This window comes from Sphaerodactylus townsendi, linkage group LG12, assembly GCF_021028975.2.
Source record: "Sphaerodactylus townsendi isolate TG3544 linkage group LG12, MPM_Stown_v2.3, whole genome shotgun sequence".
Classification (NCBI taxonomy): domain Eukaryota; kingdom Metazoa; phylum Chordata; class Lepidosauria; order Squamata; family Sphaerodactylidae; genus Sphaerodactylus; species Sphaerodactylus townsendi.
This window is the reverse complement of record NC_059436.1, coordinates 57,386,527-57,405,990: the sequence shown is the minus strand read 5'-3', so window position 1 is coordinate 57,405,990 and position 19,464 is coordinate 57,386,527. Positions and strand designations below refer to the sequence as shown.

At 50.0% G+C, this 19,464-nt stretch overlaps 1 protein-coding gene across 1 annotated transcript in view; it reads right to left on the bottom strand.

Moving 5' to 3' along the window:
• Positions 1-19,464, bottom strand: part of COL5A1 (collagen type V alpha 1 chain) — a 386,178-nt gene that overhangs the window by 79,699 nt on the left and 287,015 nt on the right. The window contains exons 23-31 of the mRNA XM_048513603.1: positions 18,244-18,297; positions 17,138-17,182; positions 16,231-16,284; positions 15,542-15,586; positions 12,608-12,661; positions 9,648-9,692; positions 6,475-6,528; positions 3,813-3,920; positions 2,536-2,589 (exon numbers count right to left, since the gene is read on the bottom strand). Of these exons, the coding sequence (XP_048369560.1) occupies positions 2,536-2,589; positions 3,813-3,920; positions 6,475-6,528; positions 9,648-9,692; positions 12,608-12,661; positions 15,542-15,586; positions 16,231-16,284; positions 17,138-17,182; positions 18,244-18,297 (513 nt within the window). The remainder of the gene's footprint in view (positions 1-2,535; positions 2,590-3,812; positions 3,921-6,474; positions 6,529-9,647; positions 9,693-12,607; positions 12,662-15,541; positions 15,587-16,230; positions 16,285-17,137; positions 17,183-18,243; positions 18,298-19,464) is intronic.

Sequence of the window (19,464 nt, the reverse complement as noted above, 5' to 3'; positions counted from 1 at the left end):
GTCACCTCTTTTGGCCTGGCTTTTAAAAAGGTTTGCAAATTGGTACTTCAAAACCATTGTCCAATTAGTGTGTTGGAAATAGCCTCCATATGGTACAACAAATTTCTGAAGCACAGATTGAAGCACAGATCTGTAATTCATCCTGAACAAACAGGGTTCAGGAAAGGAGTGGGTACCATTGATCAGTGCTTGACTCTTTATAAGCTGGCCCCATAGAGTATGACAAGTCCCCGCAAGACCATGTCCCTGGCATTGCAGATACAACCACTGCCTTTAACTCAGTCAGTCAGAACTGACTATGGGCTAAATCAGCAAGCCCAAACATGGACCAATGTTTATTGCTCCTGCTACAGGAATTTCATTCTGATACATCTGCTAGAATCTAGTTGGGCCCTTGAGGCTTTTTAATGAGGAAATTCTAATTACCTGGGGATCAAAGAATGTACATTCTGGCCCCAATACTTTTAAAACTTGCATTTAAATAATATTGTTCCAAGTGTATCAGGCCCTGAATTCTTTCCTCTGTCTCTGGGAAGTCAGGAATTATTGATCTTCTTCCCTGCAGACTATATGATGTGATGTCCTTAAGCTGCATCAGTTTAAGAAGAATGCTGAATAAATTGGGTAGTTTTTTCTAAGGGTAAGTCTTTGAATTTTAATTTTTCCAGGGCCAAAGTCCTTGGGAAGAGACCTCAAAGTCATATGTCATCAATAGGTGAAAATTCCACCAAACAATGTAGAACTTTTGAGGTGACCTTTAGCAAAACTTTCTCATGGAAAGCCCAACTGCTGATAACAAGATCTTTAGTTCTGACAGCCACAGGTACCATCTTGAAATCTTACAGCTCAACAGGAGGGTTTTTGATTGAGCTGTCTTTGAAACTGTCCCAGCGTAAGGCCATTCCATAGCTCCTATATGGTTCAGAGATGAGGGATTGGATTGAGCATTCGATCACAACCCAGGAAACTATTCAAAATCTCTTTTTCAAGAGATTTTGCCTCGTGGTACCTCAGTGCTTTTAGTGAGGACTGAGCTTAATTTGCTACAATTAGAGCCCACCCGGATCTGGCCCTATTCAGATTCCAGAGAAAGAAGAGGAGTCTCTCTTTTAAAAGATAACGAAGAAGAAGAGTTTGGATTTATACCCCACCTTCCTCTCCTGTCAGGAGACTCAAGGGGGCTTAGAAGCTCTCCCTTCCTCTCCCCACAACAGGCACCTTGTAAGGTCAGTGGGGCTGAGAGACTTCTGAGAGAACTGTGACTAGCCCAAGGTCACCCAGCAGGAATGTAGGAGTGCGGAGACACATCTGGTTCACCAGATAAGCCTCTGCCACTCAGGTGGAGGAGTGGGGAATCAAACCCAGTTCTCCAGATTAGAACAGTGCTGCTGAACTTGTAACAATATTTTTCTTTGGTATTCCTTGGGGGATGGCATTACCCCTTCAATCTTAAAGGACCATAATGTGTTTCAGTCAAAGCCTTCTGCTATTCTAGACAGCAATTGCTACATGTCTGTGAATTTGTGGAACCTTGGCCCCACAAAATCTTGTAGTCTGTTTCCCCTTTTATTCATAGAGCCCAGAAATAAATTTCTTGCTGATATCTTAAGAGGTATAAATTCTTCTTCTGCAGGGGAGAAATTAATTTTCCTTTTCTCTGATTTGGATCAGTATGTCTCTTAGAAAGTGGCAGTCAGGAAAAAGATGTGTCTTAAGGCTTAAATTCTTTATCCATACATAGGAAAGATGCTTTGTGGTGTTTTAGAATGTGTTTTTGCATGGGTGTGGTGGGTTTTCCAGGCTGTGTGGTCATGTTCCAGTAGGCTTTTCTCCTGACGCTTCGCCTGCATGTGTGGCTGGCACCTTCTGAAGATCCTCTGAAGCTGCCAGCCACAGATGAAGGCGAAACATCAGGAGAAAAGGCCACTGGAACATGGCCGTACAACCCGGAAAACTCACAATACCCTAGTGATTCCGGCCGTGAAAGCCTTTGACAATACATTGTTTTTACATGTTTTAGCTTTATAATGCTCGTGTGTTTTTTAACTGCAGTTTGCCTCTGTTCCCTTTTGTGTGTCCTAACTGTAATGACCTTTCACCCAACACAATAAAAGCTGCCTACCTACATCTCCCATTGCTGCCGATCACTGGCTGCAAAAGGTTTTGCTTCTTTAACACTGTGGGCTTAGAACGGTGGCAGCCTCCTTTGCCTTGCAGCAAGAGCACCAAGCAAAGCCCCGCAACACTTCTTGGGCTTTGGCTGCACCACAGTCCCGTTCCCTCCAGAAGCAGCCCCAAGATAACTGGATGACAAGGACCCACTTCCCTTCTGAGATATTTGGCAGTGAGAACAGGGCCTTCTCTTTCCCTTGCAGACATCTGCCTACCAGAAAAATAACTTGTATGCTGGGACATCACCCCACCTTCCCATTCCATTTCTGTAGTTTTCAGTCATAACCTCTAAGGCCAGCACAGATGATGAATCTAAAGCAATCCCCCGCTCCATGGAAATTCATTAATTTTTTTAAAGCTTACCTTGGGGCCTTGTCTTCCAGGATAGCCTGGCAGACCAGGAACTCCAAGTTTCCCCTGTAGAAAAAAAACCAACCAATTTTTAAAGCAAGATCTAAACATAGCAAAGCAAACACCAAGGTTAGTTTTAGTATTTACTGTGAAAAGGTCTTTGGGAAATCTATTAGAACATAAGAACTAGCCTGCTGGATCAGACCAGAGTCCATCTAGTCCAGCATTCTGCTACTCGCAGTGGCCCACCAGCTGCCTTTGGGAGCTCACATGCAGGATGTGAAAGCAAGGGCCTTCTGCTGCTGCTGCTGCTCCTGAGCACCTGGTCTGCTAAGGCATTTGCAATCTGAGATCAAGGAGGATCAAGATTGGTAGCCATAGATTGACTTCTCCTCCATAAATCTGTCCAAGCCCTTTTTAAAGCTATCCAGGTTAGTGGCCATCACCACCTCCTGTGGCAGCATATTCCAAACACCAATCACACGCTGCGCGAATTTGAAAGTGTTTTCCTTTTATTAGTCCTAATTCTTCCCCCCAGCATTTTCAATGAATGCCCCCTGGTTCTAGTATTGTGAGAAAGAGAGAAAAATTTCTCTCTGTCAACATTTTCTACCCCATGCATAATTTTATAGACTTCAATCATATCCCCCCTCAGACGTCGCCTCTCCAAACTAAGAGTCCCAAACGCTGCAGCCTCTCGTCATAAGGAAGGTGCTCCAATCCTTCAATCATCCTCGTTGCCCTTCTCTGCACTTTTTCTATCTCTTCGATATCCTTTTTGAGATGTGGCGACCAGAACTGAACACAGTACTCCAAGTGCGGTCGCACCACTGCTTTATATAAGGGCATGACAATCCTTGCAGTTTTGCAGTGTCCTTGCTTTGGGAGGACTTTAAACTGCTGATGGAGTTCAGTTTCATAGAATCATAGAGAGTTGGAAGAGACCCTCAAGAGCCATCAAGTTCAACCCTCTGCAATGCAGGAACACACAATCAAAGCAGGTGCCAGAATCCAGCTCAAGGGAAACTGCAGGCCTTGGGAGCAAAGACAAACTAATTCCCCTAAGATCCGCAACATTTCTCCAGGATGCTGTTTTAGAGGGACTTGGGGGTCGTTCTGCCATAGCAAAAGTGAACTAGGATATATTTCTCAAGGAGGTTTTTGTGTACCTCTCATCGCCTCGAGGCCTGACATGCAACAGATGCAGGGCTAAGAAAGATGCAGGGCTACCTTCTGATCATCCTGCACTCCTGTGGCATGCTTTCTGTGGCATCCTTGGGGGTATTTACCTTGTCTCCAGCAGGGCCAAGCGGTCCAGGATCTCCATTGGGTCCCCCACGGCCTTTCGGGCCTTCAGGTCCATCCTCGCCCCGGGGACCAGGGGGGCCTATTTCACCCTGTTAATGAAATGGGAATGAGTTGAATTTCTGCACCCTGCTGCTCCTGATTACAGAGAAAGGCATTATTTCAGGGCATCATTAAATACAGTGGGCACTGACCTCTGGCATAAAGCAAAGTTTCAAGAACAGTTTGGAAGCTCCTACTCCAGTGAAACATCCCCAGATTTTTAAAAGAAGCAAACTGTCTAAAAGAAGGCGAGACCCACTCCAGAGAGTGAGTGATTTGTCTGTTATTTGTCCATTTGTGGCTCTTCTGATAAACATTTATTCATAGAGGTTGTTGAGACAAACTGTGTAATGGGTTTCATCTGCCTCTCGCCGGCCCGGGGCGGGGGGCGGGGAGGGGATGTTCCACATAGTCAAGAAGAGTGATTAGAACTGGGGCTAACATTACTACTTCGTTTTACCTAAAGTGGAAGTTTGAGGCTAATCTGGCTCTAGTGAAACCTCTGAGAAATTGTGTGGGAAGCCAAAGGAGACAGAGCACGGACCCACTAGAACAGTCTGTCAGGGGAGTGGTGGGGGCGGGGCGGGGGCCCCTCTGTCAACGTTAGCAAAAGCAGCCCTGTGCGCTGGCAGGATCAACACCCAGGATTTGGGGGCAATGAAGCCTTTCCCTTTCAGGGATGCCTTGGCAAAGTTGCCACAGGAAGAAGCTCAAGATGGCGCAGCTGCCCTGACTGCTGCTCTGTTGCGTTCAGAACGTCTGGCGGCTTCTTCAAGACCATCAGCGGCCTTTTCCCTCAACCCCTACTATCCTCTTGAAACCGGTTGCGAACACTGGCTTCTGTTCTCCAAGGAGCAGAAGGTCAGCCTTCAACACAATGAATTTCCTGTGAAGAACCTTCAAGAGCAGTGGCGTACCTGCCAGAGGAACATGGGGTCACCCATGGTCCAGTGCACCACCTATCTGGCCATGCTGGGGGTGCAAAATCACCCCCCACAGACTGAAGACTTCCGCAAGAGGAAGAGGTCAACATGAATGGTTGGCTTCTCCCTGCGGTCGCTCTGACATGGGGAGTCATGTGACAGCCATCTCCCCCCAGCCAGAGAGAAGAAAAGGTCGGCCCCTTTTGGAGGGCATGCCAGCCAGCCCAGCCGAGTGTGCTCCGCCTCACGCTGGCCCTGCCTGGCCCAGCCCCTCCCTGGCGAGGGCAAGGAAGTCGTGGCCCCTGGCTTCCCAGAAGAGGTGTTCCGGCACCGCCCCAGGCCAGCAAAGAAAGTCAGAGGTGCCAAGCAGCACTGCCCCATACCACGCTGATGCACCCCCCGCACCTCTCTGGCAGATTGGCGCGGCCTCCAATAAAGGTGGGGGGGGGGCAGCAGAAGCTAGCCTTGAGCCAAGAGCCTGCAGCAGACCAGGCCTTGTTTTTGCGCACCCCCACCTCTATCAGAGGCTGGGGAGGGCATGGGGGGGGGCAGGGGCCCCCCCAAAAACAAGGTCATGTTCCTGGGTGCCATTTTATGCCAGTACACTTCTGTCCAGCAGATATGGTAAGAGAAGGGGAAGAGAGTGTCGGAGAAAATGGTATGAAGAGGGTCACTGGGATATTTTCATGGTCTTTCAAGAAAAAAGCTGCCTTATTAAAAAAAGGGAGTAGAAATTCTTTGTTACCCCCAAAAGCACACAATTTGTTTGAAAGATGTGACTTAAGGCTATCTTCTGGGGCACAGACACCTGGCAGAAACAGACTCATTTCCCCTGAATGACAAGTTTGTTTCGCGCCTCTTCCTTTCTCCGCAGAAGCTGACGGTTCCAGCACATACAACGGCTTCACAAGATGGAACGAATGGGCTCTGCTGGGCCTGGCTCACCCCCAGGAGAGAGGGCCAGACCAGTATGAGGCCTGGTCTCCCAAAGAGACAGCCAACTGCCACACAACCTGAAGGAAATGATGTGGCAGGAATGGACATGAAGAAATTAAGACCCTCCCCCCATCCCCATCCCATCTAATGCAAACACTCTCATTCCATCCCTTGATGAAATAGGAGCAGCAGTGGCGTAGTGGTTAAGAGCAGGTGCATTCTAATCTGGAGGAACCAGGTTTGATTTCCCACTCTGCCGCCAGAGCTGTGAAGGCTTATATGGGGAATTCAGATTAGCCTGTGCACTCCCACAGATGCCAGTGGGGTGACCTTGGGCTAGTTACAGCTTTTTGGAGCTCTCTCAACCCCACCTACCTCACAGGGTGTTTGTTGTGAGGGGGGGAAGGGCAAGGAGATTGTAAGCTCCTTTGAGTCTCCTACAGGAGAGAAAGGGGGGATATAAATCCAAAGTAGTCGTCTTCTCCTCCTCCTCCTCCTCCTCCTCCCCACCACAATGGTCAATGAATTTGTTTCAAATATTTGTAACCTGCATTTCCCCTTCAAAAGGGCTCTGGGGCAGCTCTGGAATTCCCTGCAGTCGGCTTTGTTCTCATGCTTTGCTGCATCCAATGGGCATGAAACAGCTCCCTTGCAGCAAACCCAGAAGCAGCCAGGAGGGAAAGCAGAAATCGCTCAGGTTCCCCGCCCGGGGTCTCTGAGAGCAAACCTGTGACTCAACACTCACCCTGTCTCCTTTGATGCCCATGTCACCTTTGAAGCCGGGGAAGCCATCTTCACCCTGAATAAAAACAGGAGGAAAACCACAGTCATTCCCAAGGGAGGGCCTCTCACAGAAAGGGTGCCATTCCCTGAAGTGACACAGCCTGAGTAGGCTACAGAGGATACTCCCTCTGGCTGTGCAGTGTTGGAGACAGTCCATCAAATGGCACAAACGTGATTGTTATGACAGCTGTTTTCATTGAAGGAGAAGCCTTAGAGTTTGCAGGAACACAGATGGAAAACAGCTGCCCTAAAGCAATAGTCCCCACCCCCACCCCAACCTTTCACTACCCACTTAAAAATTATCACTTCAGCAGGATGGTGTCCAGGTGGGAGGGAGGTAAACTAGTTTCCACAGCAACCTGACTCCACCCTGGGCAAGAGAACCCTCACGGATGAGAACTCCTCGTTGTTCTATGGTAAAGAATTATAACGCTCCCAAAAAACAAAAAACTCACACCAAAAGAAATCAAAACTCAGACAGAAGCTCCTGCAAATTGTGGTTCTATTTGTTGAAAGAAAGAACAGTCTTTTGGCATAAGGGACATCTTTTTGAATCTCTGCCCACAATCTAGCACCCACCCACCCACATACACACACAAATACACACACCAATCCATCCTCTTCTTCGCAGCCACTGGCTCAGTCAAAATAACAACTTGCCAGATATCTAGTCATATATTCATGTCGCACTGTGCCCTCTGAGAGACTCAAGGATGGGGCTAATATTTCTTCTAGTCAGCGAAGGTTTAACTGCAGGATTCTAATCAATAGGGTATCAAGTCCTAAAGCAAGCCTGTCAGGTGCTAAAACCCGGACACAAAAAACAACATTGGGGGGTTTCAGCAGGTCCCTTGAAGCAAAAGGGACCTGCTTCTGATTGTCAGATTTGTCGGTGATGGACCACAGGGCATGAAGAAAGGGAAGCAGAGAGATTTATGGCCAGAATATTACACAGCCTCTACTCCTCCCCTGGGAGAACACAACCATGTACCTGAAGCATACAGAGTGCTGGCTTGACAACACTTCCTTTAAACACAGAATTTGAACGGCTGCCGCAGTTGCAGCGTCTGGCACTTCAGTCCTGCTTCGCGTTGCACTCCCCTGGCTCACTTCTGAGCTGGGTTTCCAAAAGGTGCAAACCAGAAACATCTATTTATATAATTGGGTTTACAAATGCACCATACAGAGGGGATTAAAAGCAGATTTGCCCCCAAACACAAGAATCAAAAGGGGGGGGGGGCGGAATGATTACATGGAACATCCCCAAAGACTCTATTTGGAAACGGATAATCCTGCATTTAGAAGGATGCAACTTCAGCACCCAGGCACAAATTAAAGAAACAAGACTCTGCACTGCTTCCACCATTCAAATCTGAAGGCTGTGAATCCACTTCAGCAGTGGCTTTGGATTCATGCTGATCACTCAGCATCCTGATTCTGCTCTCTACATGCAGCCCGTTTATCAAAAGTCTGGCTCAGGTTGGTCCTGTGGGACAGCTGAGAGCCTTCATGGCCATCATCCATCCATCCATCCATCCATCCATCCATCCATCCATCCATCCATCCATCCATCCATCCATCCATCCATCCATCCATCCATCCATCCATCCATCCATCCATCCATCCATCCATCCATCCATCCATCCATCCATCCATCCATCCATCCATCCATCCATCCATCCATCCATCCATCTCTCTCTCTCTCTCTCTCTCTCTCTCTCTCTCTCTCTCACACACACACACACACACACACACACACACACACACACACACACACACACACACACACACACACACACACACACACACACACACACACACACACACACACACACACACACACACACACACACACACACACACCCACCCACACACACACACCAAGCTCTGGTCAACAGAAGGTTACTTGCCTAAGGAGCGGCAAGCCTCTTTGTATCAAAAGACCAGAAGCAGTGAGAAGCAATCTTTGGGAACTATGTGCCAAAACAAAAAAGCAGCATCTACCTGTGTAAACAAGTGGGGGATCCCCAAGGACTTGAGGAGGGCATTGCATTTCCCCTCCCTCACTAGTCCCTCTTTCCTTTTACCAAAAGCTCCTATAACCCATCCCCTTTTCCTGCTTCCTTCTCTTCCTTCCCACCTGCTAGCCACCCTGCCTTTCTCTGCGCCCCCCCCCCCCCCGCAACATTCCCTCCTTCCATTCCTCTGGCAGACTCTCTTTGGGAAAAGTTTGGCTCAGTTGGGGGGTGGCTGTCAGAAAGTGGCATGGTTGGCACATCTCTGGGGGTCACTGCTGGGCCAGTCCTCGACAAGGTCTCTTCCATCAGGGGACCTGACAAGGGAAGGGAGTAGGATCCTTTCTAGGGCTGTTCGGGCCTCCAATTCTGTTCCCTCCCCATGACTTTGATGTGTAGAAAACAAGGCTTGGAAGGCTCATCAATATTGTTGCCTAGCAACCTCCCAAGTGGTTGAGAGCTCAGTAGGCATTTAAAAAAAACTACAGGCGCTATTATTTTGAGGAGTTTTAATCCCCCCCCCCACACACACACACTCTCTCTCTTTTTAAGAATTCTGGATTTTCTGCAAACCTGGAATTTTTGGGTGTGTGTTTGTAAAGAAATCCTTCCAATCTGTCCCGCATGCCATTTTGTGGCACTATTAAACTACACTCTGTGGCCCAGATACATGATAGTGGTCAGCAGGAATTCAAAATGTGGGGGAAGGGGCCACAGGGGCAGTCTTTGCACAGACACGATTGGAGCCAGGCCCCAGAGGCCCCCCTGCCTCCTTTTCCCCACCACGAATGCCAGCAGTGCTGCCATGGCCCTGGTCGCTGGGGCCAAGGCCTGGCTCAAGGGTCTGCCACGGTGCTGTTGGCCTGGTATAAGGGTGGGGGCCTACCACTGGGCCAGAGCAATGCGGCAGACAAGCTTCGCTCCACAGCAAGGTCCCCAGGATAGACTTGCTGGTCAAAAGCTGCAGCTGTTTGGAGGCTTGGAAGCATAGCCCTGGCTGCTACATTTCTGCCCGGCAAAGGCTGTTCAAGCACTCGAGCTCTGCTGGGCTGAGCAGGTTGCAAGATCCACAGCCACCCCCTCAGGTGCGCAGAAGCTGACAAATGCAGAGAGGCCTTACCTTCTCGCCCTTGGTCCCTTTCAAGCCACGGATACCGTCCGCTCCCTTAACAGAGGGAAAAAGCACATGGGAAGCAATTATGATGGCTATTGATGATGCCCAGGCTGAGTGGAGGGCGGCCACAGGCTACCTCCCCTGTGGCCGTTGCATCCTCACCCCCCGCCCTTGGGCCTCTTGAGCCCTGGCACATGGCCAAGAGGGCTTCCCAAACCCTAGGAAGATTTTCTCCCTGAGAGACGGTTCCTGCAGTATGCTTGCTGGCCCAAAAGATGCCTGGGAGTTGGTGAAGAGAGGAGGACCGGCAGGAATGGAGGGTGATGCAGAGGGGGAGGGGTAGTGGCACAAAGGGAGGCAAAGGCAGGGGAGGTCACTGCCCCAAACCTGCCACCTGAGGTCACTCCAATGGAGTGGTCATTCATTCGTGATGCTGCAGCATCAAATCTTCCCAGCCGGGAGAAAGAAAAAAAAGGCAATCCCTTCTACACGGCATAAAAAGCAAAGGCAGGAGGTGCCCAGATGGGGCTGGGGGCGAAATTTAAACAGGGACTCCAAAATGCATTTTCCAAAGCATAAGACAGCACATTTTCCCAGCGAAGACATCAGCATCATACACACTCTTTTCTGATACAAAATATTTGTAGCGTATAGATATTTTCAGGATTTTGAAAACACACTAGGAAGGCTAGTCAAAAACTACACGAGGGCTCTCCAAGTGTTTTGAGTGCAGGCTCGCCCACGGATTTCACCTAGAGTGAAACCGGAGGTTGGTTTTTTTTAAGTTCCCTCGTGGTGAAACAATAGAGAATACTTCGAAGGGACCTAAAGAGGCTTTGGCATTTTGTGGCAGGGAGGAGCTGGCTCTGTCTGCGCTGCTGAAACATCTCAGGCATTTCACAGCCAGCCAGAAGAGTTCTGACGGAGGGCAAGAAATTCCTGTGTGCACACACGCATGCACACACGTGCACATGTCAGGAGTATCAATTAGCCTGGAAACCCACCCCTTGATTGACTTTGGCAGTCACCATCACCCAGACTGCCCAACCTCACAGGGCAGTTGTGATGCTAAGGGAGAGATGAGCACAGGACTTTGAGCTCCTCAGGAGGAAGGGCTGTGTGGAGGCAGGGGTGTGTGTGTGAAGGGGTGGGGGGAATGACCACTAAGTGATAGAGCAGATAGAAGATACCTGACGCTCAGCTCTTTTCCAAACAGAAAGGTCAGGTCCCCAGGAAATAGGGCTGAGGTGCATCTTCTATATATGCGTGAACATTCTCCGGAGGGGGTCCACCTGCCACCTCCCTTATCCCCCTGCATCTTCCCCACCTGCATTCAGGACAGGGCTGGGGAGGCTCAGAGAGCAGAGCACCCTCTTGTGGCAAGAGGACGCCATGCCTGCAGCCAGAGGGGACCTCCTTCTCGCTCAGCCCCCTCCCCAAGTCGGGGCCCAGAAGCTGCCAGGCCTGGCTCCTGCAGGGAGGACCGGGGCAGGGCTTGGCAGCAGGGGGCTCAGGCGCCAGGTGCCCCCCACATAATAAAACTGCATGGTCTCGGGGGTATGAGATACCCCATCCCCCATTAGCAGCACACCACTGCTCTGTCCCCTGGCAAATGTGAGGTTGGCCTCCAGTTCCTCTTGAGTGGCTTCTGCCAGGCCCCCCCCCAATGAGTGGGCTCCAGATTCTGCCTCAGAGGCCTTCAAGGAGAAGCCTGTGGAGCCAAAGACATGGCCAGGGGGAGGGACCCTGAAGGGCAGATGAGCCTAGCCCAGATGCTCCCTCGGGGCCCTGCAGTGGGAGCCCTGACCAGACGCTCCCTCTGCCCCCTCCCCTGGGACTTTGGCCATCAAGCTGAGCTACCTCCTGACAGATGAGTTGGCAAAAAGAAGGGCCAGGCAGCGGAAAGGAAAGAAAGCCCCCCTCCCCTCCCCACCTCCTCGTGTGGGTAAAGAACAACCCTGGCTTTGAGTCTTGCCCCTTGCACCCTGCTTCCCACCCCCATGGAAGAAACCCACCCCCTCTGCTTCGGAGGACTCCACACAGGAGCCCAACACCTGCCCCCCCACAGGATTCTGGGTCAGGGGATGCAGCTTCCACAGACGCTTGTGCCCCTCACACCACACCCCTCTTTCCCAGTCCGAGCCAGAAAGACCCTCTTCAGTCCTGCAAATGGCCTTTTAACTTCCTGAGTCCTTTTGAACAGCTAGTTTTGATGGAAGCAAAGAGCCCATCAGGCCTCAAGTGACAAGGAAGGAGACCAGACCCAACCCAGGAGGATCTCTGAACGTGCCAGTGCAGTTCAGAGCAAGAATTCACTGCTCCTTCCGTGCATGGGTGCAGCTCTACCCACTAGGCAGGTGGTGGGTGGTGCTTGTGCAAAGCATGAAACAGGGAGGGGCAGACCTTACAGATCTGAAATCATTCCCCCAGTGGGTCAGCAAAGGAGTAGCTGTGGTCTTGTGTGCCAAAGGTCCACCCCCCCCCCAATTTAAAAGTCAGCTAAAACAAATCTAATTTAATTCACAATGCTTTCTAGCACAGGAAAAAATGATATCTATGGGGTGTAAGACACAAGTTTACAATATTCTCATTGGTGTAGAGCCATCTCTAATACAGCGGAAGGCCCAGGACTGAAAAAGGAAGCTGTTTTTCATACAATACATGGTTAAGAAATGGAACTCCTTGTCACAAGATGTGATGATGGCAGCTGACTTAAACCGCTCTAAAAACGACTAGGCAAATTCACGGGGAATTGATAATGGAACCTCTGTGTTCACAGGCAGTATATCTGTGAGTAGCAGGAGGGACATGTTCTAACAGCCATGCCTGAATCAGAGCCCAAAATGTATTCCAGCATTCACTGAAACATCCGTTTTCCTCTGTTTGGAGGGGGGGGGAGGTTTGCTTTCATGACACTTCAGTGGCAAAGAGCTCGTCAGCAGAGCGGAGCCACCCAGCCCTCTTACCTTGACTCCACGAGGGCCAGGATACCCGATGGGGCCCTGGGGGCCAGCTGGACCCTGCAATCGAAAGGAAAGAAGCATTCAGATGATGCCGGGAGGAGATTCTCTTGGTGGAAATGCTGGCCTTTGATGGCGACTGGGGCCCCCAACATGGGCCAGTGTCAGAGCAGGGGAGCAAGACCACATCCCCCTAGGAAAGTTTTGAGGAGCCCAGCATGTCAGATGTCTTCTTCTCTGCATTTCTGGGTCTTGATCTGCTCTGGCAAAGGCCAGACTGAACTACTGAAGAAGGGGATTCACACACTGGGGGAGGGAGAGAGAGGAGAATGGGGCACCTGGGCCTTTGGGAACCTTGGCTCCTTGTCCAAACAGTGGCTGCACATGTGCACGTGGGCACACACCCACAGACATGAACTTTCCCCAATCTTCCAGTCACAAGGATATACTTCTCAGCAGCCACATCTTCGGTATGTTTTAAAACCACCTCTGTGAGCGATTGTCACAACTTGTGACCTACCAAGCCCATGTCAGCCTGCCATCAGTCAGCTGCCCATCGAGGTCTCCTGGAGTTGTCACAGCTTTCGCAGACTGAGCACAAGGACTCCTGTGTTCTGTTCCTCTCTCTGATTGTCAGTTTATGCCACAGGCGGATTTTAGCCACTGATGATTCTTCCAGTGGGAGGCCTGCCGCTATCTTCTCTGGCCAGCTTCCGTCACCTTCTGCAGAAGGCACAGCCCACCCCCACCCCCAGCAGTCTGCAAGACCTCATTCCCTTGCTGCAAGAACACTGCAGCAAACCGCTGTCAAGATGACATCTTCTCCCCCTGCCCTGGATTCTACATGGCTTTGGAAGCTGGCGCTCCAAAGTGGAATCTGAGGTTCTGAATCAAAGCATCATGTTGCTACTTCTGCAAATTCTTTTAGGGATAAACACAGTTCTGAGTTGTTTTTCATATCGAATACCACCTGCCATTTTTGTTGTATTATTTCAAAACACAATTTCTACATCAGTGGCTGGACCAAATCATTGGCTAAATTTTGGGTTTTGTGCCCAAAGCTCCCGCAAACATCTGTAAGGCTGGAGGCATACAGCAGTTAATTATAATTTTCAATTTTAGCAAGAAATAAATCGACTGCAGCTAATTATTTGTAATTCTGTAGTAGTAGATTTCTGTATTTTATTATAAGATGCTTTGAGGATACAGCTGTTGAGAAGCATCTTCTATCTATAAGAAAAGCCAAAAAGAATGACCAAACTGATTCCAATGGCATTAGCAGATGTTTCACCTGAAACCTCTGCTTAAGAAGGTTCTGCAGGTCTATGAAACAATATTACAACCTGCAAGACCTCTTTTAAGACAGGCAAAAATGGATGGGCATACATACCACCTCTGACTACAGGAGCACAATAAATTATGGAAAATTCATGGCACCGAGGCGTAACTGGAGCGCAACTGGTCCATGTCCAGTCGACCTCAGAGTGCTGAGCGCTGGGGGCTTGCAGGCCACCTGGAGACATCTGGCTGGCCTGATGCTGGAAACGGCACCAGAGAGAAGAGCCTCTCCCTTCTCCCAAAGAGGGGCCTCCTCGCCTTCTCTTTCTCCTCCTCAGCCCAGCTGAAATTGTCTGAGCCACAAGTGGTCTTCAGTCTGAGTCAATGAGAATAAATCTGGCAGGACAGTTAGGTCACAAGGCAAGACAGAGCCACAGGAGCTGGCCTTCCAGTGAAGGGGCATTTCCTGCTCTCCTTTACATCTTGGTATTATTCCTCAAAAAATTTGTATTGCTGTCTATTTAGATCAATTACTTGTTTACACTCAAAGATGGGTCTCCATGACTACAAGGCTGGTTTTCTAAAACCCCACGGCACAAACGGCGCTGCTTATTTTGTCCATCTGTAATCGATTCCCTTGAACATACCTTACTTTTTTGTCCTAGATATAATAACTTTAGACCTGGTTTTGCTGCATTGTTCCCGGTTGGGCTTGGGACAATGTTAAAATGATTCATTTGCTTAACAGTACTGAAGTCGAGATATCTGAAGTTGTAGCTAAATTTCTTTTGAAAGTCTTGTGTGGTTAGAGAAATACCTCAGGTCTTGCTAAGTTTAACCTTGTATTACGTTTTGAGACTTTCCCATTTCTTCTTTTGTAAATGCCTAATAAAGGCTATTGAACTGGCAGCGCAGGGACACCTGTTGACGCGACTCCCAGCACAGTGAGCCGCTGCATGATGGATGACACAGCTTGCAAATTCTGCAGGCGCTCAGGCTTCCAAATCCCCGTCCTTGTGCAAAGCCAAAAGGATAACAGCCGGAGGGCCTCAAGCAAGGCTGCAGCTGCAGTTCCCGTGAAACTCCAGGCCGAGGCCAGGCCCCCCGACAAAAGCCGGGACACAGAGGCCAGGTCTCCTGGAGAAGAGGCCCAGAGAATCACCCCAGGGCCACACGGCGGAAGGGGGACTCCAAGTAAGAAAGGAGGGGAGGGACGGATGGGCCACAGTGGACAGGCCACCCAGCAGCCAGGGACAACCGTGTGACCCCAGTCCTGGAGGAGGGAGGCCCCTGTGGCTTTGGGGAGAGAGGAGGGGGCTGGAGGCTGCCCCACCCTTCCTCTGCACCCTTGGGCTGCTCATCTGAATCCAGCTGGTCCCACAGAGGCCTCCCCAGCCCCTCTGCCAACCCCCAGAGGCCTGCCCAAGGGAAGATGGTGTGCTCTGAGGGGGGCAGCTGGTCCACCCAGCCCAGTGCTACTGTGCTTGGCCTGGCAGCCGACCGCTATGAGCCAGTCCTGGGACTGTTCCTGGGGCTGGACTCAGATCCACTCGCATTCCGTGCTCTTCCCCAACGACCAGTGCAGGTATGGACTCCACAGCCCCCTGCCCACCCATCTCACTTCTCAACCACCATGCAAGCCCCCCTCTGGTTGATACGTACCTGACTCCCTTTCTCCCCAGGAGGACCTTCTTTGCCAGGGTGACCCTGTGGACAAGGAAAGAGAAAGACATTGAGCCTCTTCACAGTCTGCAGTGGGTCCCTCCAAGCCCCTCTTGGTGCTTTTCCCAGAGACATCCTGGTCTGTTGCCAGGTGCCCCAGTCTAGTTAGAGGCACTGGGACAAGGTGATGAGTTGGCAGCCAACCTGGGAGAAAACTGATTTGAGACCCCAGGGAAAAAATCCCCCAAGCTAGGCCTGCCCAATGTAATTTTGGGCGCAATTTTTATGGTCAGTTAAGAGGCTATATTCTACTCAGGTGTACCACACAGATGCCAAGATCCAGCTAGAGAGATGTTACTGGAGGTGACTGCTGAGCTCAAAAATGCTCTTCCGGTCAGGCAAAGGCAGTGCAACCTTCCAGGGAGGGCTCTGCAGATGCCACATGGAGCCACTGAGCAGCAACTGCCAAGGAACCGTATCACGGGTGGAATCCCTCTGGAGCACCCCCCACCCTCATAGGGAAGGCCGGGCTCCTGTTCTGCTACGCTGAGAAAGACTGTAATTGGGGTTGAGTGCCCAGCAAAGAATGCCAGGCTGGCTTCTGACCTCAGATCCCTGCACCAGAAAGCGACACGACTGCCCTGCAGACAGTCCTCTGAAGCCCCTCCTCCTACAAAAGCAGGACTTACCGGAGGACCATCTGCTCCAGGCATGCCAGGAAGGCCAGGTTTTCCCAGTGGACCCTAAGGGGAAAAAGTGGGACCCCCATTACATGGGCAGCGAAGGTCCACTGTAGAAGCAACACAACTTGAGCCACCCTGCCTGTCGTTCTTTGACACCACACCTGGGCATTTTTCAGAGGCGCCTCCTTCCGGTTTGGACATGGGTTAGTTTGGACTTGGTGTGAGTGTCGCGATGTTTGAAGAAATCAGCCACATCAAAGTCTCTCCCCTGGCGGGGAATCTTGATGTGTTCTGATGGGACGTTGGTGGACTGGAGGTCGGCTCTCCCACCAGGGAAGGCTTCAGCCCCTTTCCAAGTGCACCGCCTCTCTCTTCTGAATCAGGCCCCACATGCAGCAGCCCTGAGTTCCCCACACCAGACTCCAAGATCTTGGAAATGTGTTTGGTCTTCAATCTGTCAGGCTGGTTCCCAGCAGCACATCTCTGGATGGCAGCAACTGCTCCCGCCCCACACAAAAGGGGGCCCTTCAGAAGATTTAAAAAGTCTCCCCAAGCTGCTTGGACCCATTCACACATGCTAAAACCATCAAGTGATGAAAACTGCACATGTGAACTAGCCCCACTGAAACAGGGGCTCCCCTCCCCTCCCCTCCCCATCTTGCCAGAGATTATTGTCCAAGGGTTTGAAATCAACTTATGCCCTGCAAAGTCACAAAACAGGCATGAGGTGTTTGAAGGACACACGCTCTGTTTTTGCTCATCTTTACTGAGCCTGGAAAGGGACAGATTTATACCTCCCCAGCCGCAGAAGGGAACAGATGTCGCCAAGGAGAACAGGCACCATCCAGGCATGCTGGCGGCATTCTGAGCAGAGCGAGGTGCCCTCTGTTAGGGCTGCTGTGAATTAACTTACCTTTTCCCCTGGTGGACCAATCGCACCTTGAGGACCGGGCAGACCCTGAAAGAAGGGGGGGGGGGAGGGATGGGAAGAGAAGAAACAAAGAGGAGTGGTGTTAAGGCACAAGAGCACGAAGGACTCCGTCCCAAGATATTTGGCAGAAGGTTCAAGAACCACAGCCAAACAAGACTCCTGACTACGGAGGGCAATTGTGCAGCAGAAGTGCCTTTAAACAAGCCTGGGCCGCCTCCTTCAGTGCTTCCGAGCCCTCACTGGATTTTGCCCACATTGAACAGCGAGGTCTGAGTGAGGCTCTTCCTGTAAGCTTAATTAGATGTCCTGGGGAGAAATCACCAGAGCGACCCTCACAGGGAGAATTCCAGGCAGACCTGCAGGGCCTCCTTGGGCAAATCCCGGCAGCCACAGAAGAAGGCCTCCCGCACACATTCACCCCGTTCCTGCCCAGAGCCATAGTCATTAACTGAAAACATTTCTATGCCACCTTTTCTACCTTAACGGCACCCAATCAATCAATAGCTTTGTCTGACAATCTACACATGTACAGACACACAGAAATATATCAGAACGGAACAATACAGTGACTGAAAGAATGTAACGCACAAAAAATTTGCTAAATTCTCTTCAGCGGTTGTGTCATCTTGTGTGTGGGGTGGTGGTGCTGGTGGTTTACAAACATTTTGCTACACTGGCAGGAAAGAATTCTAACTAAAGAGGTTTCCCATACCATGAAAAGACAGAAGATAATAGTGTGGTGCAGTGGTTAGAATATCAGATTAAGATCTGGGAGACTTCAGTTCAAATCCTCATGGTGCCATCAAGTTCTCTGAGTGACCCTGGGGCAGCCACTCTTTCTCAGTCTAACCTACCCTGTAAGATTGTTGTGAGAATAGAAGGATAGGAGAGCCATGTTCGCTGACTGAGTCCCTTGGGAAGCAGAAGCTAAAAATGAGAGAGAGAGAGAGAGAGAGAGAGAGAGAGAGAGAGAGAGAGAGAGAGAGAGAGATGCAACATGATGAGCCTCCAACTTCCAGCTCTACAACAGAACGAGGGGACCCCACTGAAGGCTTATCTTTCACTTGGCTTGATTGCTCCCATCTCACCTGAGCGCCTGGATTTCCCTGCTGACCTGGTGGTCCGGGCTCACCTTGAGGACCCTTGGAAGGAACACAAAATGGGGACACAGTGAGAATTGCTGCATCATTTTCTCTCTATATTTCATTAACTTCAAATCACACAAAAGTGACCAAACAGGCAATACTTTATCCAGTAACATTATAATTAATGTTTTTAGAAAAACACACAACATGCTTTTCAACAGAACAGAGGAATCATGATTGAAAACACAAAATCCCGTGCAACACCATGAAAAGATGAGCAGAACCCCACAAACTTGATACTGGGACACTGAAAGCAAAGCATGATGTAGTGGTTAAGAGCAGTGGACTCTAATCTGGAGAACCAGGTTTGATTCTCCTGTCAAGTGCCTGATGTGTAACTGTGTGCTGTGTGTTTTTGACCTTGGTTCCCACTCCTGTGTGCGCCTAAAACTACTGTTGGCCACCTGCCTGGAGTTCTGGCTGAGGCATATTATCCATGTCTGTGGGCTATCTGCTTTTGAATTCCTTCTGTGAGAATACTCTTTGTTTATGTCATCTGAGGAGGATGGGATGCAGTTCTGATTTTATACTCCTGCTGTAACTCTGAAGCTTCAGAGTTCTCCTGTCTTGGTTTCGAATCTATCTTAGCCAGTGATTAAAGAGCTGTTTGTCGTTACTTTGCCTGGACTCGGTCTGTTCGTTACATCCCCACTTCTCCACATAAGCAGCAGACTCTTCCCTGGCCAACTAGATTTGTTTCCCTGCTTGTCCACCTGAAGCCTGCTGAGTGACCCTGAGCTAGCCACAGGCTAATTATATGCAAGGTGTCTGCTGCACAGTGGGGATGAATGTCAGTCGAAACAAAATTTATGTTATGGACATATTGTAAGGAACCTCGAAGGACCCAAAATCAAGTAACTTTGAATAGTTCTTTATTTCATAAACTTCAGGAGTCACAATACACAGAATGCAGATTCTGACCTTCCCCGAATCAAGTTGCCTCTTTTACAGGCAAAACGGCTCCTCCCAAAACTCCCAACTACAATTCCCACGATAGAAAAAAGGCAAGCTTCAAACATATATGATAAGCGTAGACAGCAAGGTTAACTTCGGCAGCCATCCTGGGCAGCCACAGCCCAGATCGTGGAATGTTCCAAGGCCAGGCTGGCTGAACAGAAACACACATCAAAACACAACCTTACACATATTGCCTCAAGCTGTGCT